This window comes from Salminus brasiliensis, chromosome 11 (assembly GCF_030463535.1).
Source record: "Salminus brasiliensis chromosome 11, fSalBra1.hap2, whole genome shotgun sequence".
Lineage (NCBI taxonomy): Eukaryota > Metazoa > Chordata > Actinopteri > Characiformes > Bryconidae > Salminus > Salminus brasiliensis.
Genome location: NC_132888.1, coordinates 33990513 through 34015138, shown reverse-complemented (window position 1 = coordinate 34015138; position 24626 = coordinate 33990513). Strand labels below are relative to the sequence as shown.

The following is a 24626-nucleotide window of genomic DNA, read 5'->3' as shown; positions in this document are numbered from 1 at the left end:
TGTAAATGTACAGTTAGAAACCATTATTCATGTGTTAGCAATCCTCTAGCCCTTTTGTGCCTGACATGATGGGATGGCTGAATATTTTTGGTTAGCAGACTATTCTCTACCTAGGTGTTACAATTAAATGTTATGATATGTCTGCTCTGGATAAGAGTGTCTGCAAAATGCCTAGTAATGTAAATGTCAAGTAGCATGCCAATGCCATGTTGATGTCACTACTTTGCTGAGAAAGGTCTGGCACCTGAATATGTTTGGTCAATTGTGGTCCTGTGGTGGTCTCTTGCCAAAAATAGATGGCATGGAAAGTGACTGTTGGTGTAGCAGAGTGGGTAACAACTGTCTGGTCAAACACACCATGCTACACCACTCATTGGGCATAAATGTACATTTTAATGGCTGATAAATGAAGCAGCAGAAACTGCTTTTATTAACTGAATATCTGCAAGTTAAATGGTAAAATGGGCAATCATTGTTTTTGTATTAAAAACTCAAACTTGTTTTAAATAATTAGCATTTCCTCCAAATTAATCTTTTGCATTGTAATTTACAGAAAGAGAGACCTTGATGGCATTCTTCTGTGTGGCCACATTTACTGTTCCTCAAAGGACCACGGGATACTCTCACTTGTTTGGACAATAATCTCCAGAAGAAAAGCCAAGACTGCTAGATGTGGCAAGATTGACAGATGTGGTGTCAAAGAGGAAAGAAATACTAACAGTACTGCACTTTAAATTGGGACGCTGCTTCCCTACTGCAATCATGACATCCACTAAGAAAATGAGTGCAGACTTCCTTTTAATGCAACTGTGCCTTATGATAAGAGAGCTCAAATCCTACCAATAGGTCCATGGGGCTGTGCTCATGACTTTGCCAGGCTGACTGAGTTACCAAGATCCCCATGAATAATTGTTTTGAATTTACACTCTTACAAAGTACAGTTTCTGAAACAGAATCTTGAGCCTTTGTCTTGTTATGCATTTCTGTCTGACCTGACGTGGACTCTGGTCTGACGTGTTGATTTTTAGTTTTTGTCTTCTATTACTTTACAATGATTTTACATATTTTAATCTGAATTTAATCTTAAAGGAACAATAATTACTTTTTAAAATGTCTCTCGCAGTCCAATTTCAAAACAATGGACAAAGTTGTCTGACCCGCCCCCTCCTCACCAAACACGTAGCTCAAGCAGGCCAGATTGAGGACAGTGAACCTCAGGAACGAGCGCAAGACGAGTTCAAAAACTTTCACAATGACAAGTGACAACCAGATATACCCAAAAATGCCCATCCCTACTAGTGGTTGTAAAAAATTTTTTAGCTATGATTAGCTAACCCTAGCTGAAGCTCAGTGCTTAACTGTTATTGATTGACTTTTATTATTTTTACCCTTTTGGGGACATTTGTCTCCAATCCTGGTCCTGGAGGCCCACTGACCTGCATATTTCCATGCTTCTCCTGCTTTAACACACCCACTTCACTTGTTAATTAGTTGGGTAAAATATACTGGTAGCAGAGAAAACAGTCAAATGTGCATGACAGTGGCATTCAGGAGAGTGGGCCTTTAGTGATGTGCAAAAATACATATACATACTTCTGTGTAGTATTTGATGTGGCAGTGGATAACAACTTTATTGGGTAAGACTCCTTATACTACATTTACTGCCTGTGTAACATGATTCTGAAAGAGCATCTAAGAGTGAGTAAGAGCATCCGACAAATGCCATGAATAAATTATAGTACCCAAAAAGATTTCTTTGGCAATAATAAAAACATTTTGGTGCTCTACATAATAATTTGTTAAGGTTCATTAACAGGATTCCCACACATCCTGGATAACCTGGAAAGATTTAAGACCAGAAATGAGAAAGTTGCTTAAAATATCTTAGAAATATTTGTGAGGGCTTGGTAAATTGAGATATTACCCATTGTTCACAAAGATGTGCACATGCACACATACTGATTGTCTAGTCCCGGTAGAGAAGTATGGCAAAGATAAACATGAACCAATTGGCACCATGGCTAATGCCAGGCTAAAGGGGTATGAAGCCCCCAGCATGGAGCTGTGGAGCAGTGGAACTGTGTCCTCTGGAATGATTGTGCTCCAACCATTTGGAATAAGTTGAGTGAGTTGGGGAGGAGGTAGGGTGGTGAACATTCAACATCTGGACCTCACTTGTTCTTGACACTTAATGCAATCAAATCCTCACAGCAATGCTCCAAAATTTAGTAGAAAGCCTTTCTGGACAGTTGAGACAGTTACTTAAAAAAACTGGTTAAACTCTTCTATTTTTAAGCTTTTTTTAAAAAAAAATGTTAATCACCAGTTATTTAACTGTATTAGCGACTCCATGCAATTGGTGAGGACGGGGAGAAGGAACAATAATTAATCACCTATTCTTTGGTATAAGAGAATAGACACAGTCATGGTCTCTGATTATGAGTCTGTTACTTCAACCAGTGATAACAGGTTGTGTAATGGTTTACTGTGTGTGTGTGTGTGTGAGAGAGAGAGAGAGAGAGAGAGAGAGAGAGAGAGAGAGAGAGAGAGACAGAGAGACAGAGACAGAGAGAGAGTTCTTTTGCTTTATATTTTACTTGACAATGATGAAGCTCCAGCTTAGGTGCATAAGCTTCAAAGTTAGGGCTGGTCTAAAAAATGTTGCTGTTGTTATTATTATACGAAATGCACAGTTCAGTAAAAGTTGTAGTGTCATTATCCATTCAATTAATTACGTCACTTATGGCTATACCACAATAATTCGGTTAAAGCTCGCGCGACACATTGGCCACATCCGAAAAGAAAAATTTCTAACAAGAGTTTAAAGAACCACATACATACGATTTACAGAGAATAATAGATGAAAGGCAGTCCCACAAATCTCATTTAATGTTCTCTGTGTCTGACCCTACTGGTGGGCACGTTTAGTCTGTCACTGCTGAGCAAGAGAGAGAGAGAGAAAAAGAGAGAGAGAGACGAGAAAGGGGGACTACAGGGGGACATATCGCTAAAAGCCAGTTGTAGTGTCATTCGTACAGAGTGAAGAAACGTTTATTTGGCTGCTCGACATAGCACTGTGAGGAACTGAGGAACTATTCTCTCCCACCATCGACATTTGATATTTTTACGATTCAACAACTATCACTCTAAAGCCAGGACGACTGCACACTACTCCAGTCTTACAGAAATCATTTGCATAAGGAAACTGTTTTTGCTGACCGTTACTTACTTACGAAGGTAAGCTGGGAGCAGGAGTGGCGTCTGCTGCTTTGGAACTCACACAGGCGTCTGTACTTTTACGGGCTCTCGTATATTTGGCGTTATTACAGTTTCAGTAGACGTGCCTGCACAATAGAAATGTGTATTTTGCAAATGGTTGGCTTCATTACAATTTTCCTATTGCACGAGCCGTTCCGTGATGTCCGGGCAAAGCGCGCGTCTCTGAAGAACTGACGCACTGATTCGGGTTACAATGAAGGAATAAGTGGATCAAGTCAGACTGAAGTAAAGATAATGTGAACGGACATGTTTACCTAAGCCCACGCTGTTAAGCTTTTCTTCGTATCGAGATGCCACAGGTTTTCCGCTGTTTTGTTTGCGTCTCTGTCGAGAGGGTGTGTCCCACATGCGTTTTACGTTCGGTGAACAGCACGCCTAACCTACATTGTAACGGCCTTTTTCAGCACACATAAACGCTTCAATAAACGGGAGCATGTTTGTGAAAAGATTAGCATGAATGGAAAAAAATGTCAACAGGTCCGCTGCGTCTTCATCCTCAACTATAATGGGATATAAAAATGATGGCGCGCATTCATACGACAGCTGAACTGGTCTTGGCATGGATGAGCTGAAGCGCACAACAGGTAGTGTGTGAGGTGTGGCAATGCCAGCGGAAACGGATCGAGAGGTCAGTCCTCAAAAATCAGCCTTCCTTTTCCAGCCAGTTCGGGCTGGCTACTACTTATACCCATACAATTTTTTTTAGACAATAAGCAATCAGATTGGCTTTGTCGAGAGGGGCAGAGAAGTGCCCCTCCCACGATTCAGTGCCCACTACCCCCTGCTATTATACTGTGAGAGTATAATGGCCCTGTACTCGATTGTCATTTCTAAGACCCTTCCGTTTATGAGCTTTCCACCAGCTGCTTTGGCCATTCTAATAGTGATCACCTGACGGATGTGGTCGCCATAGCAATATCCCAGCACTCTGGGAGGCACACGTCTGGCAATATGCCACTGAACGCTTTGTTGTCATGGATACTGACCTGCCTTGAAGTTATGATGTGGAGCTGTAAGTGTAATTCCGATGACAACGGTTTACGTTCACCCATGTTGGTGTCCGACTGTTAAGTGACAAGCAAACAAAAAATGGCCCAACTTCGAGAAATAGAGATTCAGGCTAGTTCTTGCCATTTCAGTGTCAAGTATGCTTCTTAGGTGCCTCCTGGGTAAAAAGTGTGATTCTCCTCACAATAAGCATAAGCATTCAACCTCTTCATACTTTGGTAGCACCACAAGTGTGTTAAATTAACGTCTATTTTGATAAGGTTCAGTTTTGTACGCTAGATTTGATTCACCCATTCTTTCTGGCAGATTTGCCAGAAGGTTGGTTGAATGACACCTGTTGATCTCAGTTGTTTATATAGACTCTAACTATTTGCTACTATCATTGTTATTACCACCATTCATTCAATTATTTTCATAGTATGATCATCTCTACTATGGTTATATTTGGGGGGGGGGGGGGTATGTTTTGTTTCTACTGATTCCTATAAAGCTGTTTTGTGACAATGGCAGTTGTAAAAAGCTATACAAATAAATTTGATTTGATTTGACTTGCCCATTGTACAGGGTGGGCCATTTATATGGATACACCTAAATAAAATGGGAATGGTTGGTGATATTAACTTCCTGTTTGTGGCACATTAGTATATGGGAGGGGGAAAACTTTTCAAGATGGGTGGTGACCATGGTGGCCATGTTGAAGTCGGCCATTTTGGATCCAACTTTAGTTTTTTCAATGGGAAGATGGGTCATGTGACACATCAAAGTTATGGAGAATTTCACAAGAAAAACAGTGGTGTGCTTGGTTTTAACGTATTCATGAGTTATTTACAAGTTTCTTCACTTATAAAATGTGTTCAAAGTGCTGCCCATTGTGTTGGATTGTCAATGCAACCCTCTTCTCCCACTCTTCACACACTGATAGCAACACCGCAGAAGAAATACTACCACAGGCTTCCAGTATCCGTAGTTTCAGGTGCTGCACATCTCGTATTTTCACAGCATAGACAATTGCCTTCAGATGACCCCAAAGATAAAAGTCCAATTGGGTCAGATCGGGAGACCTTGGGGGCCATTCAATTGGCCCACAACGACCAATCCACTTTCCAGGAAACATCTAGGAATGCTCGGACCTGACACCCATAATGTGGTGGTGCACCATCTTGCTGGAAAAACTCAGGGAACGTGCCAGCTTCAGTGCATAAAGAGGGAAACACATCATCATGTAGCAATTTCAAATATCCAGTGGCCTTGAGGTTTCCATTGATGAAGAATGGCCCCACTATCTTTGTACCCCATATACCACATCATACCATCAATTTTTGTGTTCCAACAGACTTGGAGGGATCTATCCAATGTGGGTTAGTGTCAGACCTATAGCGGTGGTTTTGTTTGTTGACTTCACATAAGTTTGCCTCATCACTGAACAAAATGTTCTGTGTAAACTGAGGGTCCTGTTCCAATTTTTGTTTTGCCCATTCTGCAAATTCAGTGTGCCGATCTGGGTCATCCTCGTTGAGATGCTGCAGCAGCTGGAGTTTGTAAGGGTGCCATTTGTGAGTAGCTAATATCTGCTGAAGGGATGTTCGACTGATGCCACTCTCCAGTGACATGCAGCGAGTGCTACGCTGTTGGCTCTTGCTGAATGAAGCTAGGACAGCCACTGATGTTTCTTCATTAGTGACAGTTTTCATGCGTCCACATTTTGGCAAATCCAACACTATACCAGTTTAACGAAACTTGGCAAGCAGTTGTAGCATGGGAGATGGGTGGTCTCGTAGGGTGTCTTGCATTGAAATCTGCTGCAGTGACCCGGGTACTGCGTTCACCAGACATGAACACAAATTCTATCTGCTCCTCACGTGTTAACCTCTGCGACATGTCAATGGCTGTAAACAAAGAGAAGCTTGTAAATAACTCATGAAAGAATAAAGTTACGTTAAAACCAAGCACACCATTGTTTTTCTTGTGAATAAGTTTGATGTGTCACATGACCCTCTTCCTATTGAAAAAACTAAAGTTGGATCCAAAATGGCCAACTTCAAAATGGCCGCCATGGTCACCACCCATCTTGAAAAGTTTTTCCCCTCCCATATACTAATGTGCCACAAACAGGAAGCTAATATCACCAACCATTCCCATTTTATTTAGGTGTATCCATATAAATGGCCCACCCTGTAGTTCAGCTACTCTTGTGGGCCTTGTGCATGGAGTCATTGTCCTGTTGCAAGGTATAGTTTCTCCCATGCTTTAGTTGTTGTTGGGTTTTTTTTTTTTTAGCAAAAAGATACAGGTTGCCTGTATTTTGCACTACCCATACATCCTTCCGTTTTACCAAGATGCTCAGTCCCCACTGAGAAAAAGCATTCTCACAACATTGTGCTACCACCCCTGTAGATTATGTTTATGAGGAATAGGCAGGGTTAGGTCTGCACCAGATATAGTAGTTTAAATTTTGGCCAAAAAGTTCAATTTGGTCTAACCACAAAACCTAGATTAAGAGACTTCATTCTAGTCACCCTCCTATACAGGCCAGGGGCATGCAAAGTTGATTTCATTACAGTTTCAGTGATAGTTTGCTCTCTTTGGTTAGAAGAAATAAGACGTTTTAATGATGAATGTGTTGTAGAGAAGCAGGGGGAACTTGCATTGCCACCATGCATTTACCATAAAAAATTCTCTGCAGAAATCACTCCACTGGCTTTTGGGCCACTGACATGTCCTTCCATAAAATCTAAGCATGCCTGGTTAGGTCATTAATTTAGGTCTTACTGTTTTAGTGCCTTGGCTTCTAAGTGGTGGAGCAAACTCCTCCCTAAAGTATTTAGACTTGTACTTATTTCATTATGTTAAGCTAAATGGTGCAATTTTAGTCTATAGCATTTAGTTTTGTTAGTTTAGTTTGGCTTCCACTGTTTGCACATTTTGCTGGTTAAGAGCATCTGCTAATGTGGGTTAAGTAAAATAATTTTTATTTAGCTATTTTATTCATCCTTAGGGAAATACCATGCCAATGTATATTTTCTCTTGCCCCTAATTAAAGTGTTCCATTGTACTGTTCTAACATTTTTGTAAACCCTTATTCAAATGCCATGGCACTGTAATGATTCCTCTGTGTATTTTTGTTTGTAAACATAAAGTAGCCTTGCTACTTAGTAATAGTAATTGAGTTTCATTGTGTCATTTTTTAAGGTGTTGATTGTCTAGCACCTCCACTGACTGGTTGCAGTGTGTTGTATAAGCCCTTATATTTTATTGAGACAACAGTCCATTTTGCCATCTGATTTGTCTTCTCTAAACTGTCTTTTCATTTTCAGTGTCTTACTCCAACAGCTAATTTCCCCTGTGGTAATACAGACACATTTTAAGTTTTGTTATTCTGTTCGTAAGAACATATCGTAAGAAATCAGAGTTCCACTTAGAAATTAAGTGATTAAAAGAAAAAGACTGGTCTGGAAGAAACCATCTGCAGGTAGCGCATGCGTGGTATCAGCTACTGTATAAGTGATTGAATATCTTTTTTGGGGGGGGCCTAAATATTCATTTGTATCTTTCTCAAGGCAACTCGGAAGCATGGAGTCTCTTCTGCATTGTTTTTTAGTGGTTGATACAAGTTGCCATCTTTTTTTTTTTTTTTAGCATTACCTCCCAGCTCTTGCTGCTGGCATAATTTCATGAATAGACACTTAATGGCAGTAAATGCCAGCTGAAATAAATGCTTGTTTTTTTGTCTTTGCATGCTTGCACAGTATATCATTACTCTGACTAAAAAGAACAACAGTAAGCACTTAACAATCCATGATCACATACCCTCTCTGACAGAATCTGCATTCAGCTTAAATATGAGTAATGCTGCTGTGTGTGTTATAAACTGAGGGTGGCGGAATTAGACTGGACCTAGCGTTTCAGTAATCTCTGAACCTCTCTCACCCTTCCTAGTCACATTCTTAAGATGACTTATGTAAGCTTTAAGTTTTAACAACATGTAAATGAATATAACATAATAAACATTTATTTGCAAAATCCAAAAGAAACATACTCTCATTTAATAAAAGAGAAGGAGTTTTGGTAAGAAATGCAAGAAAAAAAACAACGTTCAAGACATTTTTCATATGATATTGTTTTTCTTTTAGCATTCTATGCATTTTATATATGTGAAAGCATTACAGCATTAAGCAACTTCACAGATGTCTGGGCTTAAATCTTATTTAGACAAACTAATGGCTCTGTCTCTGCAAAGCAAAATAAACAATACAAGAAATACAAAAGACAAAAAATGGAATAGTGGTCATATTAGGTTAAGAGGACCATGACTAATGTGGCAGCACGACATGGGTTTTAAGAATGGGAGTTAGTTCAGGACAAATGCTCATTCTTTTTGTAGAAAATATATTATATTGGGCCTCCCAACTCTAACTCTAACTCTAATTCTGTGGAAATACTCAATACATTGGGCCCCTGGCAGTCACAGGCCTTAGAATCGTGCTATTCCCCCCGCACCCATATGACGCCCATGAGATGGATAGGGCACAGAACCAATGTAAAATCTGTGCAGACTAAAATGTTACATGCACAATTATGCGGTGTCAACCTGCTGTGAAAATTGATGGTAGAAAAAAAAATGAGGGGTTATACATTTCAAACTTAAACATTGCAAATTAAGCATTTAGGGAAATCTATAAATCAAAATTGGTTAAGGTCATGAATGTTGTGACCCAAATAAAAACTAAGTATCAGGGATCTTCAAGATGATTTAAAGACACAATTGTGCAATTTATACATATTTTACATTAGACTGTGCTTTGACCAATAACAAAACATGTCAAATAAACCCCATGGCAGCTGCTATAAAAAAAACCTTTTAAAAATTGCCCTGCCCTTCTGTATCTACATTACAGTTGCTTTATTTGTGTGTCCAACTTTAGAGCATTGCTCTCTGAACTTCCTATTAAGTTTGTGCAGCAGTTGTTTTTTTAAGGTTAGTAGAGTTCATCCTTGCTCTGCTCCAGCAAACTGGAAGAGTGCTAAGTACTGTCAAGGGTAATACACAGACTAAGTACCTTATACAAGCCCACTTCAAAACAACTGAACTATCACTTTAGCATTCACATAGTTGTTCATTTTTATATGATGGTATATGAAGTAATTTCCCTATTTGCATTCAAGCAGGTGGTAATTTTAATGGGACATCATTTTCTGACATAATTTTCATTGACCAATTATAGACTATACAGAGCTAAACACCTGCCATGGAGTGAATAATCAGTTGATGTGTGCAGTTATCTATTCAAATTAACATTATTTTTGTAAATGCTCAATAAATCACTGTTTAATCTATTGGATATGTAAAATAGAACAGTCCAGTTACAGTCCACTTATCGCTTTGATGTAGGGAAGAGTGGGGTAAGATGAGCTGTTTTTTACTTATCGAACTCTAGATATTATTTATTTGGTACACCATTCTGAGTAAACTTGAGAGACTGTTGTGGTGAAAATCATTAGCAGTTCTAGAAATACTCAAACACCAACAATCATGCCATGCTAAAAATCACTAAAAGCACACTTTATTTCTCCATTCTGATGGTTAAAGGTGCAAAGTGCAAAAATGTAATTAGGTGCAGAAAAGCAAATAAAAGACATGACTTTATATACCATCATATCAAAATGAACAGCTATGTGAATGCTAAACTGATAGTTCAGTTGTTTTGAAGTGGGCTTGTATAAGGTACTTACCCTTAGTCGACAGCACTTAACATTCTTCCAGTTTGCAGGAGCAGAGCAAGGATGAACTCTACTAACTTTAAAAAATAACTGCTGCTCAAATGTAATAGGAAGTTCAGAGAGTAATGCTCTTAAGTTGGACACACAAATAAAGCAACTGTAATGTAGATAAAGTAGGGCAGGGCAATTTTTTAAAGTTATTTTTATAGCAGATAATGTCCAGTTCAGTAGTGCCAACCAACTTGAGCAATGCCATGCACCGATGCATTTTATGGCTAATTTGAGCAATCCTCTTACTAAGATTTGAAAACATATTTTTAACTACCAATGCAACTGCGCAGGTATTGTTTACCTTATCTCTACAAGTTTGATGGTTTTTTTTTAAATAAGCTGCTTGTTTGGTCTCACTGGGCAAACACAGCTTATACTACATAATAAATATGTTGCACTCAAGTTGTACCTTAAATATATTCAGGGGTTTACTTCATTTCATTCCAATTTAACTTCAGCAGAATTTGACAGGGTTTTACCTTATTTACTTGGTGTCCAAGTTTCAACATCTATGTGATGACTTAATATTGTCCTGAAAAAATCTTCTTTATTATTCTACTGTATAATAAATACGGCAATGTACCAGTTCCACTACTACCACTACGCTTAACAGTGTATGCAGGAATCTTTAAAGCTAAATGCATCACCATTACACCTCCAACCTCTGGTTACTGTGGCCAAACAACTCAATATTTGTCTCATCTGACCATAAAAGTGTCCTCCAGAAAGCTTTTTCTTTGTCCATTTGGCGAACTGGAAACTTTAGTCAAACTAGAAGGTGTCTACTTTGGAGAAGGCTTCTTTCTTGGACAGAAGCCTCTTAGTCCATGGGGTAAGCTTGCTTGACTGTAGATAGTGACACTGGTGTTTCTGCAGCTTCCAGTTCATGGCAGACCTATGCCTTGGTGGTTCTTGTGTTGTTTTTAACAAGCCAAACCAGTTTCTTCTCAGCTGAGGGTGACAAGTTCTTCTTCCAGACCATGGCAAAGTGGTTACACCTGCCATTAACTTATACCTAATTGTTTGCACTGATATTCCTGTAATCTGCAGTTGTTTAGACATTGGCTCCAAGAGATATTCCTGACTGATAATACTTAAGACCTTATATCTGCCCTGAGCACCTTGGACTTTCCCCAATGTACTATGTGTACTGTCAGAAAACCTACCAGCGTTTGTCACTAACAGGGAGTCAGGAGGCCTTGGCCTCTGTATCTATGATACAAATTTCTTTGAGAAAAATACCTACAGCACCAAACACAAAGGGATTTGGAGGTCAGTGCTGAGTATGTTCAGACTGCCTCACAAAATGTGTGCCACTTATCCTGATAGAGATACAGAGGCCAAATGCCAGCATGGCAAGGTTCCTTGCTGAGAGAATCTTTGTTTTTTTATATGTTAAAAAAGAGCAGGCGTGTGTGTGAGTGGGAGAGAGAGTGTGCGTGTGTGTGTGAAACAGAGAGAGAGAAAGAAAGAGAGTCCCATTTCTGGAATTATAAATATCATGCCAGCATTCCCTCTGTTGGTGTTAATACATCTAATCATAAGAGCTGTCAGCCAGTGCCATAAGCCACTGATGATGATCACAGCTCTTCCATTCATAAAGTCTCAGTACCCGTAGAATCTGTGACAACACATCTTTGCTTATTACATATGGTAGAACAGCCTTGCCATATGAATTTTTTGACACTCAGTAATTCATGCACAATAGATGCCAACATAACCATGAAATGCCTGGCCTTGTGTGGGTGTTGCCACTAATGGGTTGTAGAATTGAATTAATGGGATGCTTGTTTGTATTTAGCTATCTTAATGCAGTATTCATAATTCATGTGATTGTCACAGGACATTATATGCTTGTGCTACAATTACTCGCACCCCTCAGACTCAATGTCATAGTGTAAGGAGGGATAGCTTTGGTGAAACAGTACACCAGTACACAATGGAACCTGAAATATCTGTTAGGGCACATCACATGGGCCAGTGAAAGCAGAATGCCATTTTCAGTTTGCTATTTGGAGAGAGAGAAAGATCACTTCTAAAAGTGTATGGTTCACTTTTTCTGAAGTAGTGTGTATTTAGGTTGTTTTGTGTCATTTTGCATCTTAATTTATTCTTTATGGAATCATTTTGGCTTTTGGGTTTTCTTTTCTCAAAGAGACTGAAAGAGACAAGGGCAGACCACACCCTACCACAGTCCAAAAAGCAAACAAATAGCCCTGGGTAATATCTGATTTAATTTTATTTTTGTTAATAACATAGGGATTATTTATTATATTCTGCAGTCTGCAGCAACCCACTATCTGCTTTTCTTTTATCATACCTTTAGGATTATCTAATTTAATACAAATCACATTAAATATGATGTAAACTAAATCTTTCTGCTAGCTTGGCTTCATGTTGACCTGCCCATGTTCGTGGACCTTACATATTCCAAAAAAAATTTACCATTTTCTATAATTACAGTGGAAGCAATGTATCATATTTTATAACTTATCCAAACCATCTGAATACAAGCTGTACAGAAAACAGATACACACTATATTACAATATTTATTATGTCTCACTTCTAATAAGTTGGAACTGACAAGAAACAGCCAGGAAAAATATTATCCAAACCTATGACTACAAATTAATTATATTTCACATATCACACACCATTAAATCCAACAAAATGTATTAAATCCAATGAAAGATAAATAATTATGCTCTTTGTATATGTTGTACCCATGTTGGACTATGTAGCATAGATGAGGGCTGACTGGTTGCTGTACTGCTGTGTCTTACACATCAGAGTGTCTTTTTTTATGTATGTATGTATGTTAGAGCACCCATAATATCATCCTGTGTTTAATCCATTTATATGCTCTATAATAAGTAGTTCAGTCTTTTTAGGTTTTGGCATGCAGGTTCTAAGCAGGTTCTAAAGTGTCAGCATTGAGCATTGTTGTATTGCCTCAGAGCAAGGCACTAAGGCGCCACCTTTGTATTGGTGCACTCATTCATCCGTATATATTTCAAGGCACTTTCTCCCTCTTTCCTGTAATTCATCTGCTGAAAAAACAGCTTGGCCAGATCAAGCTGGTCTAGCTGGTTAAGCTATCTGACCAACTTAGCTCTTGACCAGCATAGGGTATGTTTTTGTTTGAGTTTGATGGACAAGCTGGTCTACCAGTGTGAACAACCTGACCAAGTTTATCAACTAGCTAGTGGTTGACTAACAAGACTAGAATGACCAATGTGGTTTGACCAGGATGACCAAGATGGTCAATCAGTATTACCACACTGATCCACCAGTATGAGCAGCTGAACCATCGAACATCAAGTACATATACACTATGCTAAGCTGGTAAACCATCTTAGCCAGCTTGCTTTCCAGCAAACTTAAAGGTTTTAGCCTGAATGACCAGTTTTTCCACTCCCTGGACCATTGTAGATTATCTAAAATCAGTTACCAGCAAAAGGTGGTCTTGAGCTGTTTATTTCAGCAGGGTCTTGGGGCATGGATACATCTACTAGAAGACATCAATACTTTTAGTGAATGACATGTAGGGATGCACCGAATATTAACCAGCAACCATAATTTTTTGGCAAAATGGCAAATAAGTGAAAAGACAGATTCATTTATACAGAATAATGATGTTTTTGGTGACGCAATTAATTCACAACCAGTGTGGATTGAGGTGCTCTTTGTAAATGCAGCACACGTCAGCTTGTGGAACATGTCGGTGTGAAGAAGCATTTTAAGGGTCAGAGAATGACTCAAGAATGGTCGCTTGCAGACACTGTTCTGAGGAATTGCTTCAAGTTTAATTTAAGTTCAACATCTTAAAAATACAAAAAGTTTACTAGTGACAGCGCCAAAGAAAAAGGCATCAGCCAGAAGATAATAGAATTAATCGTCTTGGATGACCAACCGTTCTAGGTTATTGAAGATGTTGGATTTTGTTTACTTTCGTTGAATTTTGAGTGTATTGAGACCTGTTAGACCTGACCTAACCTGACCTGCTATTTAATTCATGCAATCTCTTAATACTAAGAGAAAAATAGTTGGTGTTATCATCTTTATATTTACCATCACTGGACAGGGATTCTAATGTTATGGCTGATCTGTGTATATCTAGCTATCTTCATGTGCTACCTCAATAATGTCCCAACTTGGTTCTTAAGATTTTTTTCTTCTGTAAATTTACTGTATGAAGATGTCTGTATAGTCATGGCAAATTGACTATTAATAATGGCGACGTACTTGTACATATTGTGTCTAAGGAACAGAATAAAAATGATGCAAATGTTATACCATGTCTGGCTGCCATATTTGATTAAGACAGAGACTAGAACCTAATTAAGTTAGTGATGCAAGAATCCCATTAAGTTCCCTGCAGATCATTAATGTTATCCTTCCACAACAGATGGTGACACCAACATTCTGAATCACTGTTAGGCACTGAGGTACAGACCTCTTATGTGGGCTTGAGAAGCATGTCAGACTGTCAGAGAGCCTTTGCAGACATATCAATGAATGGCTTTTAAATGGAATTTTGTGTATCGATCAACTCTGTATTGAGACTGAAATGTTGAATTGAATTTTGCCTGTCCAATTTTGTTTGAGAGAATGGTTGCATTTAGTTGAGGAGTCATGTCTTAGCAGTTTTTCTTCCTGGCTTTGTTGCAATTAGAGAAAAGTGATACTTGATTCATGTCTTGAATCTTTCAGGTCACTTTTCAGTGAATAGAAGTGCTCATGTCTCAGCAAATGTTGCATCTGCATGACTGTCCAAAGGACCTTACAGACACTGTGGGCCCTCAGAAATGAAAAAGATCCCAATAACATTACATTTCCAATATCTCTTAGTTTATGGTCTTAGTTAGCTCTTGCTTTCATATTCATTATGAGGAACACAAGAGATAAACACATTTCTGGAGAGAAATACTAGTATTCTGTTGTTGGAATAAGACAAATTGATTTGCATTTCTGTATTAAACAGTTGCTCTGTGGTGTTTTCACCAAATTAAAGGAAAAAAGCAGAACATTGCACACTATTTTTTTTATTCAAAGCTCCAGGCCATTGAGACAACTCTGAAGGCCATAGGAGCCAATATATAGGTGACTAGGATTTTCTACAATAACTATCTGCACATTTCTTGACATGTGCATAATGATGTCATCCTTAATTAGGGACTGCTGACCTTCTGCAAGACATCTGGCACGAGCACAGGAAGTACAAGAGGTGCAAAAAGGAGGAAGAGGAGTACTTTAGACCATATTATTTGAGACTGTACATGCAACATGGGACAGGGATGGTGGCTGGATGGATGGGAATGGTTGAGGGGGAAATATAAAATGCTATGATATTACTGGTTATTATAAATTAACCTCTGGCACATGCTGATGTAGTTGTCAGAACACGTCTAGAAAAAAAACTGTTCTAGAAAGTTTTTTACACTTAAAACGCTAGCACAGCTTTACTTCTAACAAAACTGATTGAAACTGAAATTTTTTCTGAAACGAAATATATAATTTGATTCTTTCAGGAACCACATATAGTTTTTCTTTGACTACTTTATTATTTACTGTAGATTCATTCATTAGGCAGATATAAACATTGTACATAACTGGAGATTGAGTCATAAAAGATGACTTGTTAAAGGTGCTATTTGAGTTTTTTAATCTTGCTTTAATCTTGTAAGGTTGTCACACAAGAGAGCCTGACATAGGCAAATACCATATTGGGAATAAATACAAAGTATTAGACATAAAGTCTGAATTTGTGCCCTGTTGTCTTTTTAAGTTTTAGTAGAATCTGCTGACATGTATTAATGAACATATATTAATGTGTCATTTTTGATTTGCATTTATATCATGAGGCAGGTGCTCTTATTCAGAGCCACTTTAGTTTAATCGTGTTACAGAGGTAGACTAAAGTAGTAGTTACAGGGTGTGCTTGCATGGGTTTTGTACTGTTGGAGGGCACTACAGTGGTGTTTGCACATTTAAATGTGCACCTTTTGAGGTGTATGTGTGTGTGTTGTCTGTGTGTGTATGTGTTGAAATTGTAAACATGAATCTCACTGACACCGATTCTCACTAATATCTCCTTCACTCTGTCTTTCGCTCTCTGCAGTTGCCATGGAAACAGTTCTCTTCTTCTATTCACTTCTTGTCTATGTAGCTGGTAAGTGCCCCCCCACACACACACACACTTTTCTTGGCCCATTGGTATCTATTAGGAATGCATGAATGCACAGGGTGCAAAAAGGAGGGAAGGATGTCATAACGACACAAACACACACTACATATGGCTTAATCTCACCTACAGCTTGAACGCATTGGTGGCCTCATATAGTATTTTATACAGGGGTGTGTCAGTGTGCTTTTGTGTTTGTGCTATCTTGTCTGTATGTATTTGCTGCTCTGTGTTTTTTTTATGGTTGTTTGTGGTCATGTGCTTGTAGGATGCCTTGTTTGTCCTCTCAAAAGTCATCATTGGAATTAGTCCATCCATTTAAAACCAGTTCTCCACAGGGAAACATTCGTTCCCGCATAAAAGTAGGACACATAAAGCTGCCAGCACATGTGCAATCACTGTGCACTACTTTCATGTCTACGCATGGAACCCTGTGCAATAGCAGTAATGGATAAACCTGACTTCATCTCAGTAAACAAACAGCACATCTCGCCTGGCAGCTGCTTCCCATTTGTTATCCTTTCTCTAACTTGAAGTCACTGCTCCCCATCAGTACCCCTTCCTTTTCTGTATATGTGTTTGTACTTCAGGCATTTAGTTCTATATATTTTATTCTATTTTTCCTTTACCATTTATTTATCTTGCAGCTTTTTTTACTGACCCTGTTAATTTGACCTGTTGAACCTGCTATTTTCCTTTTTGTTTGTTTTTGAGAAACTTGGTCATACTTTTCATTTAATGGGGAAAACTATGTAAATCACATTCCTGGTGTTGCTGTTAATCTTATTTACCGGGGTTTTGTTCATGATTCAGAGACATTTGTACATATATTTTGGGCCTATCTATTTATTTAATAGTGTTAAAAATGTCATTAATTGTGCAAGACTTGATTGAGGACGAATATGACCCCACTCTATACCTATTTGTGTAAAATATCCACTTCATCAAAGACAATTGCTGCTGTTTTTTTTATTTAACATTTTTATTAGCATGAAAAATAGAAATAAAAGCATCATCATATTTTCTTATGTAATAATGGGATGAACTGTTTATATTGCCTTGGTCTTAAAAAAACTTTTGGTAATTGGTTGGCCAATTACGTTCTGCCTTCAACTGACTTTTATAATAATAATGCCTCAAAAGATGTGATGTTCTCTGCTTCGTCTTGGATCTAAATGTAGAATAAACAACAACTGAAGATGTGTAAAGAACTTCCATAATTGTGCACTTATCTGTCTCTCTCTCTCGCTCTTATATTAGCTGCATCTGATGCCACTGCACAAGGTAAGTAAATCTACTGTGGTAGCTTTACCTATTTTACCTTTTAACTAAATTTATGAAACATGTGAACTTTGTTTGCTTTGACTTATACCAAAACACACTAGGTGAAGGGGAAAACCATTTACATGTGATCATGATTGTGTGAGTGACAGAATAGATTAAATACACACCAGCGTCATTGTCATTATACATTAAACAGCATTTTTTACGAACAGATGTTTCAGGGGTAGCCATGATGAGTAAAGTTAGCTGAGAGCACATGTGCATGAACATAGACAGTGGTGTAAGTACTCTGAATGTTTATTTATTACTCAGGCCATATCAGGCCAGGTCCCAAAGCTACTCATCTGCAATTTACACATAAAGAAAACACAGTATGAAGCATCGTAGTAGAGTTCCTGAAAAGGTTAAGAAGGTTAGAAATAAGCAGTGGTAGTTTGCCCAAGTGCTCGCCTTCCCAACTAAGCTCTCACTCTCTCTCTCATGAGCGATGTCCCACAATGCACATGAACATAAAATTGAACCAAAAACATTTTAAAAATTTAGTTTTTTTACAAAATGGAGATATTCATTTCAACATCATTTTTAGTATGTGACGCTATTCATTCATTTATTTATTCATCAATTTATGTACATTTATTGTCTTCACCAGATGGAAAGGAAAAGAAATTGGACCCATTTGAATATGGTAGGAGTGAATAATTGTATGGTCTATACTTAAAATCCAGGTTTGGAATTGTAATTCTTGGATATTCTCAAAGTAAAAGAGAATATCCAAGAGACATTAAACACTTATTCAGAACTGAGCACCTAAATTCTTCCTAGTAATGCTTTCTTTCATTCTCCCTAGATTATGAAAGTTTGAGGATTGGAGGTTTGGCATTTGCTGTGGTGCTCTTTGCTCTGGGCGTTCTCCTCATCCTTAGTAAGATATCCTGCAGTACAGCTACTACACGTCTTACCACTCTCATGATATATAGGTGTTCACATGTTACTTTTTAAATTTTTGTTTTTGCTATACAGTATCACTAAGTCCTTAAACATGATAAAGAGAATCCAATTAAACAAGTGATGAACACAAATTAAGGTCTTACCCAATGTTAAAATGTTGTGTTTGGTATTCATTAAATATAACACTTTTTTGTTACAATTAAACCTTCTAAATTCTATTTGGATTGATATGTCCACAGAAGATAGACTTCAATAGACTTCTGGCCGATTAATGTGGTCTTCAGCAAACTTCAGACAGGGCAGTAGTGTTCTTCGGAGAGTAGTGTCTTTTTCCTTGCTATCCTGCCATGCACACCTAATTGTAGGCTTATAAACATGGCATTACTCATTGCAGAAGAAGATTTTCTTAGATGTTATCTAGGGGTTCTTTGGGATTTGCTGTAATATTATTTACCATGACCACTATAATGTTTTGTATAATTTGTTTAATTGGGTTTTGATCTAGTTTTAGGTCTTTAGATGAAGATCTAAGACCTAAAGATCTGTAAAAATTATACAAATACACAGAAAGTTATAAATGGTCTGCAATCTTTCTAACTGCACTGTATATTAGAAACCTTACAATTCTAATATTTGTCTGAGGTGACTGTATGTTTTGTCAAAATAGTTTAAGCCTGTATGCTTTTGTGTGGATTTTAGGCAGAAGATGTCGATGCAGTTTTAACCAGAAACCCCAAAGGTAATTCACAGCTGACAGTTGTAAAGCTGACAGTTTTATACACTTATGTTACCAGTAGAAATACTTACACCAGATCCATGAATATAATACAAAATGAATTGATTATTACAGTTAAATCTGATAATGACAATTTTTTATTTCCCACTAAACTTTTCTAAACTACAAACTAAGTTTATATTGGTAGTTTACAGCACAGTGCACAAAGCACCAGTTTCCTGCTCACTCCTCTTTGATGTTTCTGTCTATTTATCACTCCTCATCATCACCTGCCAACTGCTGAAATAAATTCAATATCTTAGGACTTTGTGGTTTGCCACAAAATAAATAAATAATTAAAATAAGCAGGCAGAAATTGCTCTTGCTCACACATCACTGAGGAACTGGCATCACAGTACAGATCCCGTCGATGTGGGAGACCTAGATTGGAAATGATTCATATATCTGGAAAACACACACACTTCCGCCACTTTTGCAATACCAGAGAGTTGTGCCTAATGCCAGGTCAATCAAACTGTTCACATGTGCTGACTTTGTTCAGCAGAATAATGAAGAATTTAATTAGAGAATACAATGTTTTGCAATCCCGAAGCCAAGTATGTTACATTAACAAATACATAAACATAAAAGAAAATGTTTGCCTAAATGTTTATTCATTGTCTTGTTTTGTCATGCTGAAATCCATCTTTTTACCTATTTTTCAGGGCTCCGGGGGATGAGGAAGCCCAAGCAGAAAACTTGATGGTCACCAAGGGTGAGGACACAACAGGCTTAGTAGATATGCATATATCTATTAATTGATATGCATATATCTATTAATTCATATCCAAATAAGCACATAGTATTGTGAAAAACCTATGGCACCAGATGAAAGCCTTTGTAAAAGGCTAAAAAAAATTGTATGACTAAACTGAAGAAATCTCATTTGTAAAATGTATTTACTACAAAAGTTAGGATACCCCCACATGTCCATATGTTTAAATATGTAAAAAAATAAAAAATAATAAATAAAAAAAAATAAAAGAAAAAAAGGTTTTTGCAGGGTGTCCTGATTTTTTTTTATTTTTTTTACAAGGCTTTTTTGCATTTGTACAAGGAGATGGACACAATAATGAGAGCACCACATAAAAAGTGCTTAAATAGCTTAAGCAGTACTATCAACTCAATAACAATATCAGTATATCATCGCTACCATGCAAAAAACAACAGAAAAAAATGTAATTTTTTTTTTTTTTTATTCCAAGACATTTTGGGGCATTTATATCGGTTGAATCTTCATTACGACATAATTAAGTCAATGTGGAACAACTGATTCGAATCTTGTCAAAAACTGAAAAACAGCAAAAATTGAGATACAAGGTGTTTGCGTGCCAATGATGATACCTTCTTTTAATGATTCCCTTTTTTTAAAGCTAAGGAAACCCCAAAAGCTGAGAACTGAGACTTGTCCAGGTAAGAAATAAAGAAAATAAAGTAAATAATTCATTATAGAGGCAGCTTTTAATGACAGTATGAGTTAGTATAATGTTATAGTGGCAAAAGCATTTATTTTGCATGTTTGTTAAAATGATCATTTTAATTGTCTCTTTTTCCTCTCTTCAGAGAAACACAGCTGTCTCTGAACCACATTTTTGCAAACGTGACGAAGATGCTGAAGCTGATTTTGGTCCATGGCTGTTAAAATGGAGAAAAATAGAGAATTGAGAGGAGAGCTTGGCTGGAGTTAGGGATGGGCCAATGTCTTGTATATATACCTTTAGTCTTGTCATGTGACCAGTAACTGTATCTGTCTTTTTCCGTCTGTGCCCTTTCTTGTGTACAAAGTAAGTTGTTTTAGAGAAACTAGCCACTACATGCTGATTGTTCTTAGCGCTAGTACTCTTCCCCAGCTAAGCTCTTGTGTTTAAAAGGTAAGGTTCCACTTCTTGTTTTTGTCCACCTTTTTTTTTTTCATAAAGTGTTATTTTGGTGTAAACACTCGTTACATGTATATCTACTGTTTTCTTCTTGTCATGTAGCTTAAATTAAAATGTACATGTTCATGAATTATGCAGAAATGTAAAAAGCAAATCATGCATAGGAATTTACCATACATACAATATGTGTGCGTTCGTGTGAATGTGAGAGTTAAGCTTGAATAAGGAACATGAATGAGCCACTGCCCATACGAGTAAGTGTGTGTGGGTATGCCTCCCTCCTGACAATCCGATATCTGCAGCACCTAGTTCAACTAAAAGCACAGAAACAGTTCTACTGCTGCACCATAGGGGGCACCACACCACTGTTCTCTAAATCAGCTATAACACTGCCCAGCTCTGTGCCTGCATAAGGACCTGTGACCTGATGTCTGCTGGACACTACGGCCGCAGGAGCACTCCGCCTCACCATAGTGCCACTAAACTGTCCTCCACTTTCTCATTGCACATGTAGCGTTTATATCCACTCTTCTCAAACAACATATTTAGCTACAAATGTTCTACTGTCCTGTAAAACCAAACTGTTGATCTCACTGGAGATGGTGTGCTTTCGTATGTATGTTGTCGTCCCACACATCACTTGTGGTAACAAACCTGTAGATGTACAGGTCAGTTTAAAAAGAGAAAAATATATTTACCATTTAGAACATTTATGCTGGATATATCTTGAATCATGCAGTCAGGTACAATGCTAAGTATTTTAGAAAACAGTTGTGTTTATTAGAGAAAGTTCATTATAAATATTCTGTACATCTTTGTGCAGCTGTATTGGTTGGCCACATTTCGTGCTTTTAAATACCAAATAAAGTCTGACAAAGGACTATGTCTGGAGTCATATTTTCTATAAAAAAAATAAAAAGGTCCAAATGAAATCATGTCAATCAGTCCCTGTCTTTTCAGTTCTGGGAGACATACTGGTCAGTAAACACTATTAGCTTCAATCTTACACCCAAGCAACATTGCCATTCCCTCAAAAAGAGAAGGATGACTGACAAGCATGAGGCCCTTTATCCATATTTTAAAGTCAGGCCACAACATGGCACTAATCACTCTTTGACAGAAATTGTGATAAGATGGGTTTGCACTAAGATTGTGATTCCAAAGGTTGGGAAAAACAATGCTTTACAACTGGTCAAAGGGCAGTGTTGTGGGGTGGGGGGAGGTGTCGAGGCAGGGCATACATTTATTGACTCTCAGACATTAAGCAGGGAGGGGCAGACATATGAAGGGCACCTTTTACACAGAATAAGGAGAGACTTTCAGCCCAGGGTTAATTTTCCACAAAGACAGGAGCCTCTATGCAACTAAGGTAAGTGGTTAATAATTATTTATGTTTGCAGTGTAACTTTTCACTACTTTATAGTTTGTTGTGTACATCAAAGAACTAGCCTTTCATCTAGGGGAGACATAGTATTTCACTACAAACAGGAAAATAATTGTATGAAAGCATTCTAAAACACGTCTTGGATACAAGATGCACTTCCTATCTCAAAGCAAGTCTACCATTGTGCATGTGTGTTTAGCAATAAAATCACCAGTCACATTATTATAATTTTACAACATAAGTGCTGTGACTAAATCAGACTAAAAACAGAAGTCTTCATAATAATATCCAACATTATTTTTAAATGTTCTCCCATCTAGACAAAGGTGTGTGCTATCTTATTTTCTTATTTTTATTCATCAGTAGGTGTTAATGTCGCTTGAGTTAAACATAGTTCATATTCTCACTGTGAAGATGAGGATATGAACTGTGTGAGGATAGAGTATGCAGTGCTGAAACTTGAGTCATCTTCTAAATGTTAAGTAAAAGTAGTGCACCTATTAACACACAAATCAACCAGCATGTATGCATTGGCTCAGATATAAGATAAATAAAATTATTCATGTTATTCTTTTAAATAATAAAAATTCTGACTGATGTGTAAATGTGCTCAGTTCTGTATAGATACTATCCGAGCAGGGTGTAATTGCCAAAGCATTCCCAGTATAAATTTGGGAATATTGGGAAAATGTAATTGGGAATTGTTTGTTTAACTTTTGGGAGGATTTTAAGTAAACAGACAAACAGTTAAGTAATAGATTTGTATGCACAACATTATTTATCAAGCTTTCGTACTGCCTCTGGATCACTTTTATCTAGTTCATTAGTTCATTTAAAGTCGTTCTCTGAAGGCTTTCATCTTCCTTTCGCTATTTTCCTTCACACTTATCCAACCCACATGCTCAGTATGTACTGCTAAATTGTTCAGTATGATGTGAAACATCTATTCCAGTTTGTACAGCCTTGACACTGCCTTTTCAGAAAATGGTCACGTACAAAGTTGGTCTGCACACAAATATGGTTGCGTAAAACAAACCTGACTGATGCACTACTTGTTTCGGTGGACTTTTTCTTTTTCTCACACACCTACTAAATACACCAAATATATCAAAACTATTCACAGATTTCCTGCTCTGCACTGCTACCCACACACAGAAAACCACTATGTCTTCTGGAGGAGGTGAGTGTTAAAAGGTACATTAGGGAATTTAGAAGCACCAAATCACTTGATTAGTCACAAAAATAAAGGAAGTTAGCGAGGATATGCTGACCTCCTTAAATTTATTTACTAATAAATAAATACATTTCCTCAAATTCCTTACCTAAAAAAAAATAATAATAAAAAAAAAAAATAATAATAATAATAATAATAATAATAATAATAAATATATATATATATATATATATATATATATATATATATATATATATATATATATATATATATATATATATATATATATATATATTTCTAAATAAATCCTTTGCATCCTGTTTATTGTTTCTGGAATGCTGTGCAGAAGATTTTGTACTGATTACAATGTAAATCTGGATGTAAAATTACTCTTGGCACAGCTATTCTATTTAAGAACAAATTGGGGAAAGTTTGTAAAGACTGTAACATCAAATAAACACTAGAGAGTTTTTAGGTTTTGTGGGTAATTTAATGTATTGACTGTTACAGTCAAGCTTTCTATAATTACCTCAAACAGTCCACATAAACACTGTGATGACTGTGACATTTACAGATCTTTCTGTATGCTTTTTTTTTAACAATATCAAAAATGCATTATAGGTTTGGAAGATTTTAGAACATACAGTACTCTCCAGACATTTTGGGCCCCAAAATTGCTATGGTCAAGAGTAAACACTAATAACTCACCTCCCTTTTCAATAAGCTATTTTGCATATTAACAGCGGAATGCAGAAAGAAGCCTGCTGGATCCTGTTGACCTTTTTTAACTCGCCATGAAGGCACCGCCAATCAGCACTCTTTGTTTCTAAGACGACTTTATCCTTTTACAAAGGCCAAACATCCATAAAGAAATCACACACAAATGATCAGATAATGAGCAGCACATTCTATACAATTCCATAAAAAACTGTATATTGAAAAG

At 37.3% G+C, this 24626-nt stretch overlaps 1 protein-coding gene across 1 annotated transcript; it reads left to right on the top strand.

Annotated features, from left to right (window-relative positions):
• The first annotated feature begins 2921 nt into the window (after positions 1–2921).
• fxyd6 (FXYD domain containing ion transport regulator 6) lies at positions 2922–22006 on the top strand. The gene is made up of 9 exons (XM_072691311.1): positions 2922–3237; positions 16179–16229; positions 17502–17525; positions 18175–18210; positions 18373–18447; positions 19173–19212; positions 19914–19963; positions 20622–20661; positions 20812–22006. Exons 2-8 carry the CDS (start codon positions 16184–16186, stop codon positions 20648–20650), a joined length of 300 nt encoding a protein of 99 aa, XP_072547412.1. The 5' UTR covers positions 2922–3237; positions 16179–16183; the 3' UTR covers positions 20651–20661; positions 20812–22006.
• Positions 22007–24626: the final 2620 nt, after the last annotated feature.